The sequence below is a fragment of the Folsomia candida genome, unplaced genomic scaffold (assembly GCF_002217175.1).
Source record: "Folsomia candida strain VU population unplaced genomic scaffold, ASM221717v1 Fcan01_Sc001, whole genome shotgun sequence".
NCBI lineage: Eukaryota > Metazoa > Arthropoda > Collembola > Entomobryomorpha > Isotomidae > Folsomia > Folsomia candida.
Genome location: NW_019091193.1, coordinates 14,993,515 through 15,008,971, shown reverse-complemented (window position 1 = coordinate 15,008,971; position 15,457 = coordinate 14,993,515). Strand labels below are relative to the sequence as shown.

The window sequence follows — 15,457 nt, the reverse complement described above, 5'->3', positions numbered from 1 at the left end:
ATACATATTTATGTATATATAAGTATGCAATGGTTTCTGAATTAACCATATAGTTACCAAGACTTGAAAGTAGTCGTCTTTCTTGCCAAGTGTGTCATGTTTTGATCCGGAATCAATTGCCATCCGCATCAACTCATTTCAATCAAGCAGACGTACTTGGGCTTGAAAATGATCCACAACGGAAGAAAGTTTCAACTATATATAAAACTGCGTTTTACTCTATCGAAGACAACGCAGGGGGACGAAAGTACTTTCTCGAAAGCCTTTACGCACACTTTTTTTTGAAGGAGCTTGGAAAAGTGGACGATCTGAAGACCACTAGCTGACTGGCATTCTTAAACTGGTTTCCTCTTTTCCAGAATTTGCTTTTCTGCTCACATTTTCCGAACGAATGATATCTATCCTCTCACCCAGGTTGCTACATCACATCACTGCGATGAGCTTACGGAAAAGCACATGCAATGCACAGCTCAGACGGCACTTTACTATCATCACACGGTGAGAGAATTATTGTAGGGTAAAACTGTACGAGTTATACATATGCGTGTATCAATGCTCGTGTGATATGCCAAAAAAAATATTATATAGTTTAGTTTTATCCTCTACGGGATTTTGGTGGGAGTGAAATTATTTGAAAATGTATGACCATAACCGCTGAGAATTTCTTATTTAAATGAATGCTAAATCCAATATATGAGGACATGAACAAAGTGCTGAGCATGAAAGTAGGATGCATTCTTCTGCCATAAAAAACCGAGAAATATAAAATTTGTTAGCGTTTGGGGCATGCGGAAACGGATCTTGTTCTAGGTCATCATTTGAATGTGCGGCTTACACTTTAAATATATACGTATCCCATGAATTACTTCCCGTTTCATTCATCTCACAGCATTAAAGGCTGGACAACTTGACGCCCGGTTTTATACTCGTTTAACTCTAGAGCGTTATTTGTGTCATGATTTTGTTCACTTTTATCCTTCCTTTCACCTCCCACATTCCGACGTCTTCCGTCGTCTCCCTCTTTCTCACTCTTTGTGGCAAGAATAAAATTCGTTCGCGATTTCACCGGTTACCTCACAGGGTTTAAATCTTATCCCATTTTGAGTGGCTGTGGAGCATCTAAACGATAAATGATATTTATACAATTTTCAACATTTGTTTCAAAGTAGCTTGCGCACAAAGACTCGAGTTTCAATTATTTGCTTGAAAGCAGGTGCAATAAATGTCGCTTCTCTTGATAAGAAGTGATCGGTGACTGACATCCCCTCCTAAGATTCTAGTTTATACTTTTCAGTAAACTATTTGAAAAATTCCTTACGTTTCTAATGTCCAACTGTCTGTTACCTTTCACATTCACAAAATTCTATAAAAATAATACTTTCCTTACGTAACCAGAAACAAGCTGTCTTTTACATTCCATGCTCTTATCAATATTAAATCCTTCAATCAAATATTAACGTAAGCATGCATGCATGTAAGAGTGGAAAGACAACACAAGCAAAAATACGTCAAGCTAATGTTAATTCATCAACAGCCAAAAGTGATTGGGATCGGTCAACAAATTAATACTGACACTCGATCTACACCACTGAAATTATAAATATTGCGACATATCCAACTCAATGTGCTTATATATAAAGGTTCCATCAACAAAGTTGACAAAGAAAGTGCATCTAAAAATTCAAAGCTTGTCTCAGGAAGAGAACAATTTTCGTGAGATTTCAGTCATTAAAACTTTCCTCTCTCAGATCCTTCTTATAAAGATTAAGAAGGATGGCAACTTGTCCTCCGTCCATGTTTCCTATTCTAATTCCGTTTAAAAAGTATAGATCAAACTTTGTTGGGTTCAGAATATCAATGTAAAAGTGAACCTGCCCGAAAAGGGCATCGAATTGCGAAGCTTAAAGGGGGCTCATAGTAGATTAAAGATTCGGGGATATAAAAATATACTTGTGCAGTCCTCAGTCAGTACTAAAGTTTGTGGAGACAAAGGCAATTTTGTATTGAGAGGAGCTCAGAGGATTTGCCACTGCTGGCAACATCACCAGCGCCTTTGACACGGGAGATACGGCAGATACCTCAAACAAGAGTGGATTTCGGTTGTGCTAAGTGTAGAAAAAGTCTTGGGTACATAAAGTAAGCGATAAACTTTTTCTTTGTGTTTATTTGGAGAGGGCAAAGTTTGCCACTTAATGCGCAATCGACTAACTGAACAAAACAAGAAGTGTCGTCGAGTGTAGTAGTGGTTTCTGAATTTAAAGAACCCTCCAATTTACGCGACACGTTAAGCGAAATGAATCATGAATTTTTGGATCCTCAAAAACCTGACAACAATTAAACTTTTTCGAGAGCTGCCTCCATCAACCAACTCAAAGTCTTTGTCGTACCTACATATGTACCTACATACTTACTGATGTACAAATGTGAAATAGGTACATATATAAGATAAGATAATGTTCTAGAACCTTGGTGATTGCGCAACTTTCTCTTATGACATACGTTTTAAAATCAATGATAAATGAATTAATCGTTGCGCTGCATCATAAAATAAATCCTCGAGAAGGGTTCCCTGAGGTTTCTGGTTAATCGCTGTAATCGGCTTAGCCAACCCAAAAGTCTTAACCGTCCCCCCGCCGTCGGAAAGCTCCTTATGCTTTATGCTTTATTTACTTTGCTCTTTACTAATAAAAGTAAAAGTTTAGAGAATAATGATCAGCATGAATTTCTTTGTAGAGCCGTAATAAAGGAAGACAAAAGGTTTGCGGGACTCGCCCTCACTACACAGAGACTTTTCCTTGTTCGAGATACACAGTTTACTTGCCATCCACTTTCTCTCCTTTTCGTAGAGGGGAATGGAAATGGGAGTGGAATTTGAAACTTTTAGTAGATGTAACCACAAAAAATAATGAAACTCGAATTGTTATCTCAGCAAAGTCAAAGTTCGTTCCTGTGATTAAGTTAAAGTTATGCTAAAGTTTGCGTCAAAGTATTTCCCCGTAAGCATCGGTAAGTACGATAACTTTCTCTTTCCTGAAGCAAGCACACTTTGCTGCAGAGGGAGGAGGACGACCAGAGCTGACATAAATTTAATTTGGAGTACTGAGGAAAGGCAATCTTGTACATGTCCCTGCAATGTCACTGGTGGGAGGATTTACTTATGATGATTTTGATGCACATTAACCAAATAACAAACAAACTTTGGGGGTTATAGGTTGCATAAGTCAAGTTCATCTGTGAAACAAACTGTGCAAGTTCCACACATTATTTGGACATTATAAATGTCTCTGCCATGAATGAAGGTCTCTCGTCCTCTAAAAAAATGGGGAATAAAAGCCATCGCATTTTTAAAGATTGAGCTGACTGGTTTACAGACTCATTTAGAGAGTGGAGTGGTAGATGATACGTAGTAAAAGCGGCGGAGAAGATGACCGTTTTACTCAAAGGACCAGTTGATTGATTGCTTCTGTTTACCACATGCTCATGAAGATAAATTCGGTTTGTTTAGGTTAGTTTTGAAAACTAATTATAGCCTGGAAAGTAAACCAACTTACCGAGCTGGTTCTCGGTCGGTTGATTTGAGCTCGTTTTACTGTGGCGTAGGACTCTTCCCACATCCTTTGACTCTTCCCATGTTCTGTACGCCTTAATGGTATACGTATATTCTGCTGTCTAGGCCAGACCTGACAAATTGGAGATCTAATTGGGCGAAAAGTTGTACAAAACTGTAGAGGAATGGTTTAGTTTCTTCTGTAATTTCGTCTTTGAATGTGCTGTGGTAACTTTATTTGACATCTGCAGATTGCAGACTGACTTTCTGAGTGAACCGATGAATCCTTTAAGCTGACACGACGGTGGAGGCCGCCTTGCACAGTTTCTCCGGAGTAAACACTTCATTTATAAAGCGTTAATAGTGCAATTAATTTTGGACTGTTGAAACTGGAACAAGGTTTCCAGCATGATTGAACGCATCGTTGTTCATGTCACCGTCTCATTTCTAATTACCCTTCTTCTACTTGGTATGTTTTTCCTTCATCCACACATCACACACAAATATACGTACACACACAAGTACTTACTCGTACATATGCATGAACCAAATCAGTTGGGTTTCTCGTCCGTACGAAATAATTGACGCCTGAAATTGGTTACACTACTTGTATATCTGTAGAACTGAACTACTATTTTTGCTGCTGTTTTATGTATGAATGTATGTAGGTTATGGAAATGCAGCCCCTTCCAGTCCCTGCATTCAAGTTGCTGGTTCCTTTGGAATGAAGAGTTTCTACATGGGAAATAAAGAGGTCAACTTGTTGTGCTACCAAACGTTAAGAAATTACTTCAATTAGCTAATAACTAACTTAATTGGATTACTGGTGTGTTAGATGAACTGGTTTGAATCTCTTGAATACTGCCACAGCTTGGGAATGAGTTTGGCCGTTTTGAGCAATAATGACGAATTTGAGGTGATATCAAAGTACCTCCAACAGTGCTCTTGTAAGATTCTTCAGCCTACTCAAATTTCTGCGAATTTTACGAGCAGCATCTATTTGTTCTGATTTATTTATCACATAGACAAGCAGCACCTTTGGGTAGCTGCAACCGACCTAATGAAAGAAGGACATTTTCGGTGGCTTGCCAGTGGGAAACCAGTTCCTCGGGGTGGCGCAAAATGGTTACAGGGTCAGCCAGATGGAGGCGTTGCACAAAACTGTCTCCTCGTTAATGGAGTCACTGGAAGGTGGGAAGATCAGTCTTGTGGATTTCTATACAGTCGACCGCTCTGTCAAAATCAGCCTTAATCTACCTTTATTCAGCTAAAAATAAAAGATTTATTCCGATCCGAAAAGTGCTGAATCTTAAAATTCGCTTTCTTTTTTTAGTCTAACTTGATTTTTCATTTTGATACTATCCGACGATAAAATGTCCACCTGTCAGTCAAAGCTGGTAAGTCCGGCGGTTGTGTGCCAGCACTGGAAAACTTGATGATTTGGCTATGCCAGTAGATTCGATCTCCAAAGACATAATCGATCTTAAAACTGTCGGCAAGCCAAGAAGTGGACATTCGCCGGGCAAAAAAAATCGAACGAGGAAAGCAATGTCCTTGCTTTTATACTATCCCCGCCTCTGCAAAGTCTCTTGTCGCAATCAAAAGGAAATGATCCAAGTTGATTACCAGCATGATAATAAAATATACTAAGGACATAGTAGTGCCGGAGTTTTGATGTGAGAGAAAGTGACGAACGGAGAAGGGGAGATCTCATTCAAGAAGCTTTGTTCTGTGGCAGGCGCCACGCCCATTTTTATTATCCGCAACGATTCAGACGGAACTCGGGTAACTGGTTGGATTACGCAAAAAATCAAATTAAGTTAGCGTCCTTCTCTTTCATCACCTTGTTTATTTTCAAATTATTGGCATTGCCAAGCAAGGCCAGTAGTCTCTCCTTTAGTTTCTCCGAGTTAGGAGGTAATTTGAGATCAAAGAGCACTGCAGGCCCATGTGAATAACTAACATCAACATTGTAAGAAACTTCAAACTCGGTGTTTAAGTAAAGGCTTAGCCTCAGCATCTCAAACAAAAACATCTTTGAACCAACAAAAATAAACTCGTGAGTTTGGCCAGCTGCTTTAACCCTTCAATCAACTTGGTGAAGGAAGAACCGCATTTTGTTAGTATGTTTTGACATGTATTAAGATATAACGTATTATAATTTCCGGCAACATTATTGCCGAGGAATGTTTGGATCTTCTGTGACGATCTACTTGCAAATGCAGCATATTTTTTAATTATCTAGGTACACCACAATTTTTGGTTGGATAGAAAAAATTAACCTTCTCTCTCACGCACATTAACAAAATAAGTACATATACCAGATCATACTTTACATTGTGAAGAAAGTTTTAGGTAGGAATAAGATCTTACTGGTTGTGACGACCAACACCAAATTGGTTAACGAAACTTGAAGAAACATGCACAATTTGAACATGAAAGAGGGTGACTATTTCGCTTCTGGGAAAAAGCTACCGTCGGTCACAACGCAAGCTAGTAGTGCTGTTTAAACCAACTCTAAATATTTTATTTTCGTTTGACATTTGCACTTTGATAACGTTGATTTAGAATGTTTTATTGTGCATTTTGAGAAGTTACATAATTTCCCTGAAGGAAAATTTACTTGGTTTACCTTCCAAACTTCCAAAAAATGCCTCAAAATTGCATACAACACTAATGAAATTTGAAATTTCAAACATAAGCGCATTGGTAACATTAATTATTAAATATTACCTAAAATTTAATAACTACATTATAGTTTGCTTATCTTATTTGATTCGTTTACAAATCCATTGTTAAATTTTAACAAACTAAAACCTACTAATCTTAACAACATGTAACATGTTATACACCTCAAGTATACATATTATATGTATAGTATATACATACGAGATAAGTACGAGTATATTTAGTCACCATAGACCGGACACATCAGAAGAATTCGTCCCTTGGAGAATTTACGATTCTGTAATTTGAAGATAGATTCTCCGATATCAAAATCTTTCTGTGGGTTCTGCAACGTGAGTGGAATGTTGGGCTATTACACCTCTAGATATAAATTTCTCCCACTGCCTGTGCTATTCAGTCATTCGCCTCCTCATCCTTCAGAAAATTCAATTCCTTACTGTCTGTTCCCAGTTCACTGAGTCTGTGAGAGTCCTTTCCTTTTTGTTCAAAAAGAAACTTTGTGCAGTTTAGTTGGATGAAGCGGAGGTCTCTCAGATCAATGTGAACAACAATTCATCCGTGCTTAAAAGAAAGCAGTGGTTATGGTATATTTTGTACATATTGGTGCTGTCTGTCAATCTCGACCCATGTTATTGCTGTCGAGTCTCGTAGCTGGCACTACTGGTCCAGCATCCGGCAAAAGTCCCGTTGAAAATCACTCGAGCTGAAAAAGAACACCAGGAAGAAGATGAGATGAGCATAAGAATTTTTAGAAGCTGGGGTGTGTTGGTCGTACGCCGTAACTGATAAAGTCATATATTACACACTTCATTTCTGTTCAACCCGTTCAGATGAGCACGTTGTTATACGCATACGAGAACCATTTCAACAATTGAAGACAGGCTTGGGCTCGAAAAAAGTGGTTATTGTTGCAACTAACCCCGTGGTTGATTACCAACCTCAAAGAAAGAAAGTCCGACAAATGATACGTGATCAGATTTCTAATATTTTTTATGAAACGAACGATTTTCCCCTTCTGCGTATGATTATACTCACGGTCAGTAAATTTTAGGCCGAAAACATGGCGTCCCTCCGGTTGCTGTTGGTAAATACAGAGCGTTGAGATGTCACATGAATGAACACATCTGCATTTTGTTAATGTAAAAAAGAAAGAAAATGAATTTACCTGTAAGATATATTTTTTGGCAGAGCTCTATCTCACTGTTACAGCACACAAATCATACAATTATTAAGGCCTCTTTCAACCTAAAATTGGCCATATTCCAGGTATGAGATGGCTTAAGCTTTACACATGATGCATTATGGCTTATTTACCTTATTTTCCGTTTTGGTGTACATTTTTTATGACAAAAACTGGTCCCCCGTTATGACAATGAGACTCACAATGACGTTAAGGTTAAATACAATTTGAAAACACGTAGAAAAAATACATAGTTTTTGGTAATGTGTAGTTTGTTCGTGAAAGTCAGTACATCCAAATGCAATGGTCGTAATTGTCACAGCAGAAAGATGTGAGACCATATCTTTATAAAGGTAAAAGAGAAATGTAAATCTTTGAGAAGGCTAAGCAATTAATAGACCGATACAGATTTAGTAATTTGTCATCTTCCTTGATAATTATGACTTATGGAGATGTTCAAGCTTCAACAAAATAACTTTCCCTTATAGAATATCCAAAGTTAGGAAAGTATGCACGTTCAAAAGGTCTTGCTATCATTTGTACTCTTCATTTCGAAATCAAGAGTGGCAAAAATGTATCTAAATATGTACCCTGCTTGAGAAAACACTCTCATGGCTAAGCTTCTTGATCGACTACTTTCTATTCAGAAACTGTATATAGCCTCGAACTCCTTTACTACTTTTTCATTGCAAAGTGGGTGATCCAAGGGCTACATTTATTTTACAAGGACAAGAATTGGGCGGAGAATTGTCGATTTGGAATGCGATTCCATTCTCAGTTCGAGAGAAGACTGCAGTGCTATCGGAAATATTCCAAGGAATCTGTTCAAACACTACATAGTGATCATGATGGACTGAAAACAGAGGATGCGACGCTCTATGTTGAATCTATTCTCAACTGTTTACGTGCTCAAGTACGAAAAAAGAGGTCATAATGAAATGATATTCCACAAGTCGTGCAAGCAAACACAGCTCCAGTTTTCTACTGTCCTCACGTATAACAAAGTAAAGTTTCCTGAAATACTGAAAGTGACCAATTTTCTTTTTAATGTGTCGACCTTCATTATCAATTCCTTACTACGCGAGATGGAATTTTATTTTGATGCAGTCGATATCAAGCCAGGGGGACTCAAGTACAAATACGGCTGTTGGAAATTTCCGAGTTTGATATTCATCAGGGATTCCTTTGGTTGTTCTATACATTTTGATAAATATTTGAAGGACAACATTGGTGTACATGCACCACGTGGACAAAGACTGACCATTCCATATAATATTAACATCAACATCATGTTGTGATATACCGACATAAAGAGGAGCGACTTGTCAAGTGGTCAATATTTGTCCAAAAAGTCAAAAGAAAATTCCAACTTTTCGCAAAAATGACAGTATGTTTCAATTTGAAGTTTGGCTAGAAATCAACTGAACAAATTGTTCTAGCAGAGCAAAAAAACTTGGAAGGAAAACATATTCGACATTTCTTCCTCCACTTCCTCTTCCCGTAAAAGAGGGGACGCTCAAGGGGAATAAAATGCTGAGACAGGAATATCCTCTGCTTTACTCGTCCTTTTCTGATTGCTTTTATTGTCTTCTCATAAAAATGACCGTCTGGCTGTTTGCTTTGGCTCTCACTCTAATCTTCACGTTTATGCGAGTGATATAAAGTGTTCAGAATTTACCAACAACCGCAACTTAAAAGAGGATGACACTAATGTATCAACTTTACCATATAATATAGATGCTTATTTTATAATTTTTTGGATATCGGCACAGTTATTGGGCAACTCGACATAATATTTATAAATAGATATACAAGCCCAGTCATAGATACATACTACGAATAAGAATAGTCTAGCATTTCTCAGCTTAAGTAATACATAACCCGATTGCCCTGACCAGTAAGACAACCTAAATCATAACCCCTGTCAGCGTCAGCTAAACTGTAACGTAATATATAACATGATACCAACTTGTTCATTAGTTTTATCATTAGTCGTTCCACACACGGTTCTTGTATGTTTTGTATTCTTTGTAGGAAGCCGCCCTCTAGAAACCAGTCGCTTTCTTCCTTTCGCACAATAAGACTTGAATCAGATAAGCATTAAATTTATAACGTATTATACGCAGCCACAGTCTGTAGTCTACACCCTGAGCCATTGTTAAAACATATGGTTGCATTTGCTATTTGGACCAAAAGCACGACGAAGAAGATTTTCCTACAAAAAAGAAGACACGACGAGCAGCTCCAGCACACTTAATCAGATTGACACCAAGGATGGATAAAGTCACGTCATGGCGGAGTCTTTATTGTAGGAAGTGATACGCTCATATTCCTCCTCGCAACTTTATGACCAGCAGCCATGGTTCTGCTACTGGTGATCTACGTATGAGAAAGCAGGGAAAGGAAAAGGAAGCTCCAAATTTACCGTTGTCTTATAGCTTTATGTACGTCGTGGGATACTTTTTATATTTTATAGTTGTCAGGCTGTCATTTAAGTATAAATCTTGGATCATAAACCATTTATAGTCTCTTGAACATTGGTCATGAGCAAATACAAATACGAAACGTCCATAAGCTATCGGCCTGCGCGATGATGTAAACTCTATCGTTCAATTTTAGCATGAAAACTAAACCTACATATTTTGTGTATGAATCTACTTAAAAGTGTCACCACTAAAATATCATAAATTTCTTGTTACCTGCATAAGCAGTTTTGAAGATTATTTTGAAATCCAAAGTAATTTACAATCAGTTTACATCACCCCATTCAAGGGTAGTAAATGTACACTTAAAATCAACTTATTATTTAGTAGTTGTGTCAATCTATCAATCTCTCATTGCTCTCGAGGTAGGCACCTGAATTCTCTGAACTGGAAGCAATGTGTCACGTATTAAGTGTCAAAATCATGTAACGATGCTTTGGAATATAAATGAAATGACTAAATTACACGTTCCGCATAAATAGCCTGCTCATATTCGAAAGTCGCTATGCATGAACTAGAATTTCTGCATCTGAAATGTCTGAAAGTTCTGCTCAAAGTGATTTGCTCATTATCTGAAGGATAATATATGTAAAATCTGAACTACGAACGAAATCTCTGTATAACGTGAGTACTATTTTGTCAAGTCTATTGGTTAACGTCAAACGTACATATTCTAGTACTTTTAAATAGTACCATAATAGGATCCACTTCAGGGTTTAAGGATATTTGCCTTAGTTTGAAGTGCTTTAATTCATTCAAAAAGTCTAGCTCTTTATGTGCATGTAAAAAATGAATTGACGATATTCGGAAACATTGTATTCGAAATTTGACTGGCGAGTTGAAGTTCTGACTGCGGTTATTAACAATTTAATAATAAAAAAATGCATGCTGTTCTGAAAATTGCGTAGACAAAGCAACGTTAGAATTGAACCCGGACCTGGTTGATGCCAATTTGTTTGGCATTTGTAACTTGATGAAAATAAGTTGGACATGACGGGAGATGAGACGAGCTCGTAGAACATTTGATATGATGCCCATAAAACGCTTATTAGAAAATCCATTACTCATTTCATGAAAGGAGGAGGAGGAGGAGGAGGAGGCTGATTTGACGGGTGTGGGCCCTTTTCAGTCTGAGCCATAAAAGATTTCTCAGCTTTGCCCATCAACCTCAACGCGCTTTCTCTCTCACTCTCAGCCACCATCGTCCCGTCAACCCTGGCCGCCCTTTCTCCCATCCTTCACTGTTTTCCGGCTCTCACTGGATACCAAACTTGCTTCTCTGTCTCTCTCTCTGTCTTGGCTGTGCAAAAAATTGAGAGATGGGATGAAGGAAGAAGGCTAACTTTCTCATTCGTTTAGAAATGGAGCAAATACTTTGTTCTTTCAACCCATTTCTTCCCCTGCCCTTGTTCTTGCTGTCTCTGTCCGTCAAACTGGCAGTAACTGACAATCAACATCAAGTCGGGTGCACAAAAAATCACACAATTTAATCCCATTGCGCAGATGTATGAAGGTAGCCAACACTTGATTGTGTGGAACCGTAAACTTTTAACTCGATTACCTTATTTAGTTGCACGTTATAGATTAGAGTTAAATTTAGCACGCATTGGAACACAAACAATATACTCAGAAGGTAATAATGCATTAGATAACATTTCTAAGCAGTGTGACATGGGCTTCGACTCGACACTGGTGAAAATATCTGGGTCTTAAGTTTTGTATCCTTAAGCGAAATTCCAGTACGTACGAATTAATATGAACTGAAAATGCTCGAAGAGATTAATGTGTTACTCACTGAACTGATTATCCGATCAAATACCTGGCCGCCATGAATGGAGGTCAAATAAATTCACATGTGGCACAATCGTACGTTGCATAATGTATGTAAACGCCAATGAAAAAATGGTGCGGTGTGACAATATACTTTATACGCTTGTTGCATAAGCATATATTGTGCTAGATATATTGGTCTGGTCATATTTAGTAGACTTCGTAAAACATTTTCCATTACGGTTTGAGGAATTCATTGGCCGCCATAAAATTGTGCCATCTTGCTTGTCATCTCTTACAATCTGAAAATGGCGAAGACTTAAATTTCTAACAGAGTTTTCTTTTAGATATCAAAGAAAAGTTATTTGAGAGTGGATAGAGGAAAGGCCACAATTCATCCCAAAAAAGAATTGCACTTGTTCCCCCACCACACCACATTGTATCAACGAGTGACACAGATTCGCGAAATGGTTCTTTTTCTTCTCCCATTGTCCAGAACGCTTACGATTTGTGGATGTATCGTACAAAGTCAAATCCCTATATACGTGGAATGTAAGGCCTTTTTTCCTCTTTTCTAGGATTCGCCCCAAGTCGCCAACTGTTTGCTCAAAAGTTCCAATTTTCACCGGACAAAGGTTCTATTCTTTGCCGATACAATGCACTTACAAATTTAATGCAATCTCAGCTCTAATACCACCAAGAACCCACCCGGAGCCAGGGATTCAATTTTATAGAACACGCAATCTTTGTTTATTCGCTAGGTCTCTGATGGAATTTTCATTTTTCTGACACCGGATCTTCTTGTTAAAAGTAGTTTAACTTTTGGGTTGGCAGTGGACACATGTAGAGATTTGATATGATGTGTCATCGTATATATGCCGTGGTGTTTTAGATGATGTACTGATGACGCTTAAACTTCACCATATTTCAATAACTTCACTGTAACTAGGATTTAGATTACCCAAAAGACGATGCTGACCAAGAACAATAGTCCACCAGAGTCCAAAACGCACATACAAATTAAACCTTAAAATACTATTAGTACTAATTTCTTCCCTGGGGTGGGACTAGTTTACAAATACAGTCAGTACGATTAGGATAAGAGCGAATACATAGGTTTTTACTGAATAATTTGCCGTATTAGCAAATGTAATAGTAATATTCGTGAGTGGTAAATGATTTGATACTCCATGTATTGTCAAATCCGCACTTTGACTTCCGGGGATGCTTATAATATTGACCCAAAACGAGGAGGCTTGAGGCCCAAGTCGACGACAGGATGAGTCAACTCAGGATCAGCCACATGCAAGATCAAGCCGGCCACATTTCCCATTTACATTCGACCAAATCTGAATCTAATGATATGACATCATGTCAACTCAATGTGTCTCATATGGTCTCCGCAGAGTTATTGGCTTTCTTATCCATCTCCTCCGCAAAGCTGAAAGTTGCAGAATTTGCAGATTTTTATTGAAAGTTTGTCTGATGGAGAGTGATTTAAAGCGAGATACGCTTTTGTCACAAGTGCATTCTAATGATATGATATTTCCGACTACTACAACGGCTTGAATAATAATGCAGCCTCAAATTGATCATCCATGAGACCCTCCTCCTCCCATATTGACGTTTTCTACGAGTCGCTTTCTATTTTTTTAACATCAATATGGCAAAAGGCTCCATTTCCAATTTAAAGCCTCCGGCACGACATGCCCTTTTTACTCGCTTTCTCGCCCCCCATCATAAAAAACCGTAGTAGAGCGAAAATGAAAGTACATATATCAGTGCCTTGCCTACCAACGATTGATAAGCTTATATTGAGGGGCTTCTTCTCACTTTAACCTACTCCGCATATTCCATTAATAGTACATCCTACACACTAATGTGTTCTTACTATATTAGTTATTGAACATTTAGTTATCATGTGCCAAGCATTAGAAATAATAATTATATTGGCCAATTTTCTATTATGTTTTTTCAACGGCGTTAAAGTTGGAGCAAGAGACGATGCGTTAATGCTTTAGTGAACGATTTCACAGCATTATGATGACAGAGCACGCAAGAAAGTTGGGGGGCTAGAAAATATGCATACTAAACTATGACAGATAACAGATAACCAACCACAAGTGTTCTTTATGCACTAAGGAAGGAGCGAACCTCTCGTATTTATGGACATATTACGCCCCATTACATATGTTGGTCTGCTTTATCAAACTTTCTTCACAACAACCTCACGCAGTTTCTCTCTCCAAAATGAGGACCAAACTTCCACTTGTCTACAAAATCTCTGTTGAGTCGTTGTACATATGTACATAGATTTTCTACAGGAACAATTTCACGAAGGAAGTGTTTAGAGGTTCCACTTTTATCTTTCAAATGTTAATGGAGCATTTGTACTTGAGAATATTTGCCTCAGCAATCTTTGCATTTAAATTGGGTAGAAAAATTAAGGAATGGAGAAATAAGAAGATAAATTGGTATATGCATTTGTTAACATTAAGTTAAATCTTACATGTATAGCACACTCATTGCTGAAGGTGTTTTAACCGTGTTGCTATGATTGATTGCTTACCAAATGGTATGTGGATAGAAGTGAATGATGTGAAAGACGAAGATTCCTCCTCGAGTTTATTGAGAAAAATTGTAATGCAAATGGAAAAGCTTTCACCTCAAGCAGTAACAAGATGATCTCGTTTCGTAGCAAAATTTATCTAAGAAAATCCTTCTCTTAAATGTTAATCCTTCTGAAAAGATTTTATATGTACTCGTATTTCTTTTTTCCTCGCACACTGTTTTGCAATACAAATTTAGAATTAGTAGTGTGTACTGAGCAAATAAATGGTTTCCAGCCACGAGTTTTTGTGTGTGCTCTTCTGTTTGCGATAATCTCGACGTCAAATATTTTCCATTTCCTTTTTCAACAAATAATATGTGGAGTGTGTGCTAGTTGTCTCGTTCTCGATAATGAAATTGAACACATCAGAGCGAATAATGCATAGTCACAGTCAAATATCAAATCAAACCCACAACAGTATGCCTGAAGATATTTATATACATATAAACTAAATATCGTAAAGGTTAGATTTAGTGGTAAGATCATTGAGTCGATTATATTAATAATAGATATTGTGAATTATGAATATCAAGAAATCCATTCAGTGGATGAAAAATATATGGAGTGCGTATTTCCTGTTCGTGTTTACACCAAGCACACCTGGAAACAACTACATTTCTATTTCATACTCAACGATAAGCAATAGAAATTTGTCTCTCAAATAAATGGCCCAAATTTGTCATATATTTATTTATTTGTCATTCATAAATAGATATTTAATACTTCAAGTTAGAGTCTCTAAACTAAAATCCTAATTTTTGAATCCATCTATTTTCCACTTGCTCATCCCGTTCCCCTTCCTATAACTAAATTTATATATGTTTACATATGTCGAATAACCTCGTAACATTTCACACCTTATCATGAGATTAGGTGAGGAAAGGCAAAAATATGCATATTTGCATACTGCTCAAATTAAGTCATACACAATGTAATAATTCCAGACATGAATTGAAGTGCAACATGTATTTGGTACATGTTGGAAACGAATCGTGGACAATTGGTTGTCCAAAAGTTTCCGGATTTTACGTAATCATGAGCACACTCAAGTTGACTGCTTTCAATCTTTCAAGGAAATCGTCAAAGTTGGGATGGTGGCCATTACGTCCAGTCCACTGCGATTCAATGAATCTCACATTATAATGCAGCGTAATGAGATTCCCCATGGACTGTTGAAA

The 15,457-nt window shown here is 37.6% G+C and overlaps 1 protein-coding gene across 1 annotated transcript; it reads left to right on the top strand.

Moving 5' to 3' along the window:
* The first annotated feature begins 3,596 nt into the window (after positions 1-3,596).
* LOC110841869 (CD209 antigen) lies at positions 3,597-4,856 on the top strand. The gene is made up of 4 exons (XM_022087568.2): positions 3,597-4,016; positions 4,216-4,301; positions 4,383-4,494; positions 4,573-4,856. Exons 1-4 carry the CDS (start codon positions 3,956-3,958, stop codon positions 4,797-4,799), a joined length of 486 nt encoding a protein of 161 aa, XP_021943260.1. The 5' UTR covers positions 3,597-3,955; the 3' UTR covers positions 4,800-4,856.
* The last annotated feature ends 10,601 nt before the right edge of the window (positions 4,857-15,457 follow it).

Excerpts from the sequence above, each read along its gene's own strand:
- LOC110841869 (XM_022087568.2), top strand. The coding sequence starts at position 3,956 with ATGATTGAACGCATCGTTGTTCATGTCACCGTCTCATTTCTAATTACC. Across the intron at positions 4,302-4,382 it reads TCTACATGGGAAATAAAGAG|ATGAACTGGTTTGAATCTCT; the intron begins GTCAACTTGTTG and ends CTGGTGTGTTAG. Across the intron at positions 4,495-4,572 it reads GTACCTCCAACAGTGCTCTT|ACAAGCAGCACCTTTGGGTA; the intron begins GTAAGATTCTTC and ends TTTATCACATAG.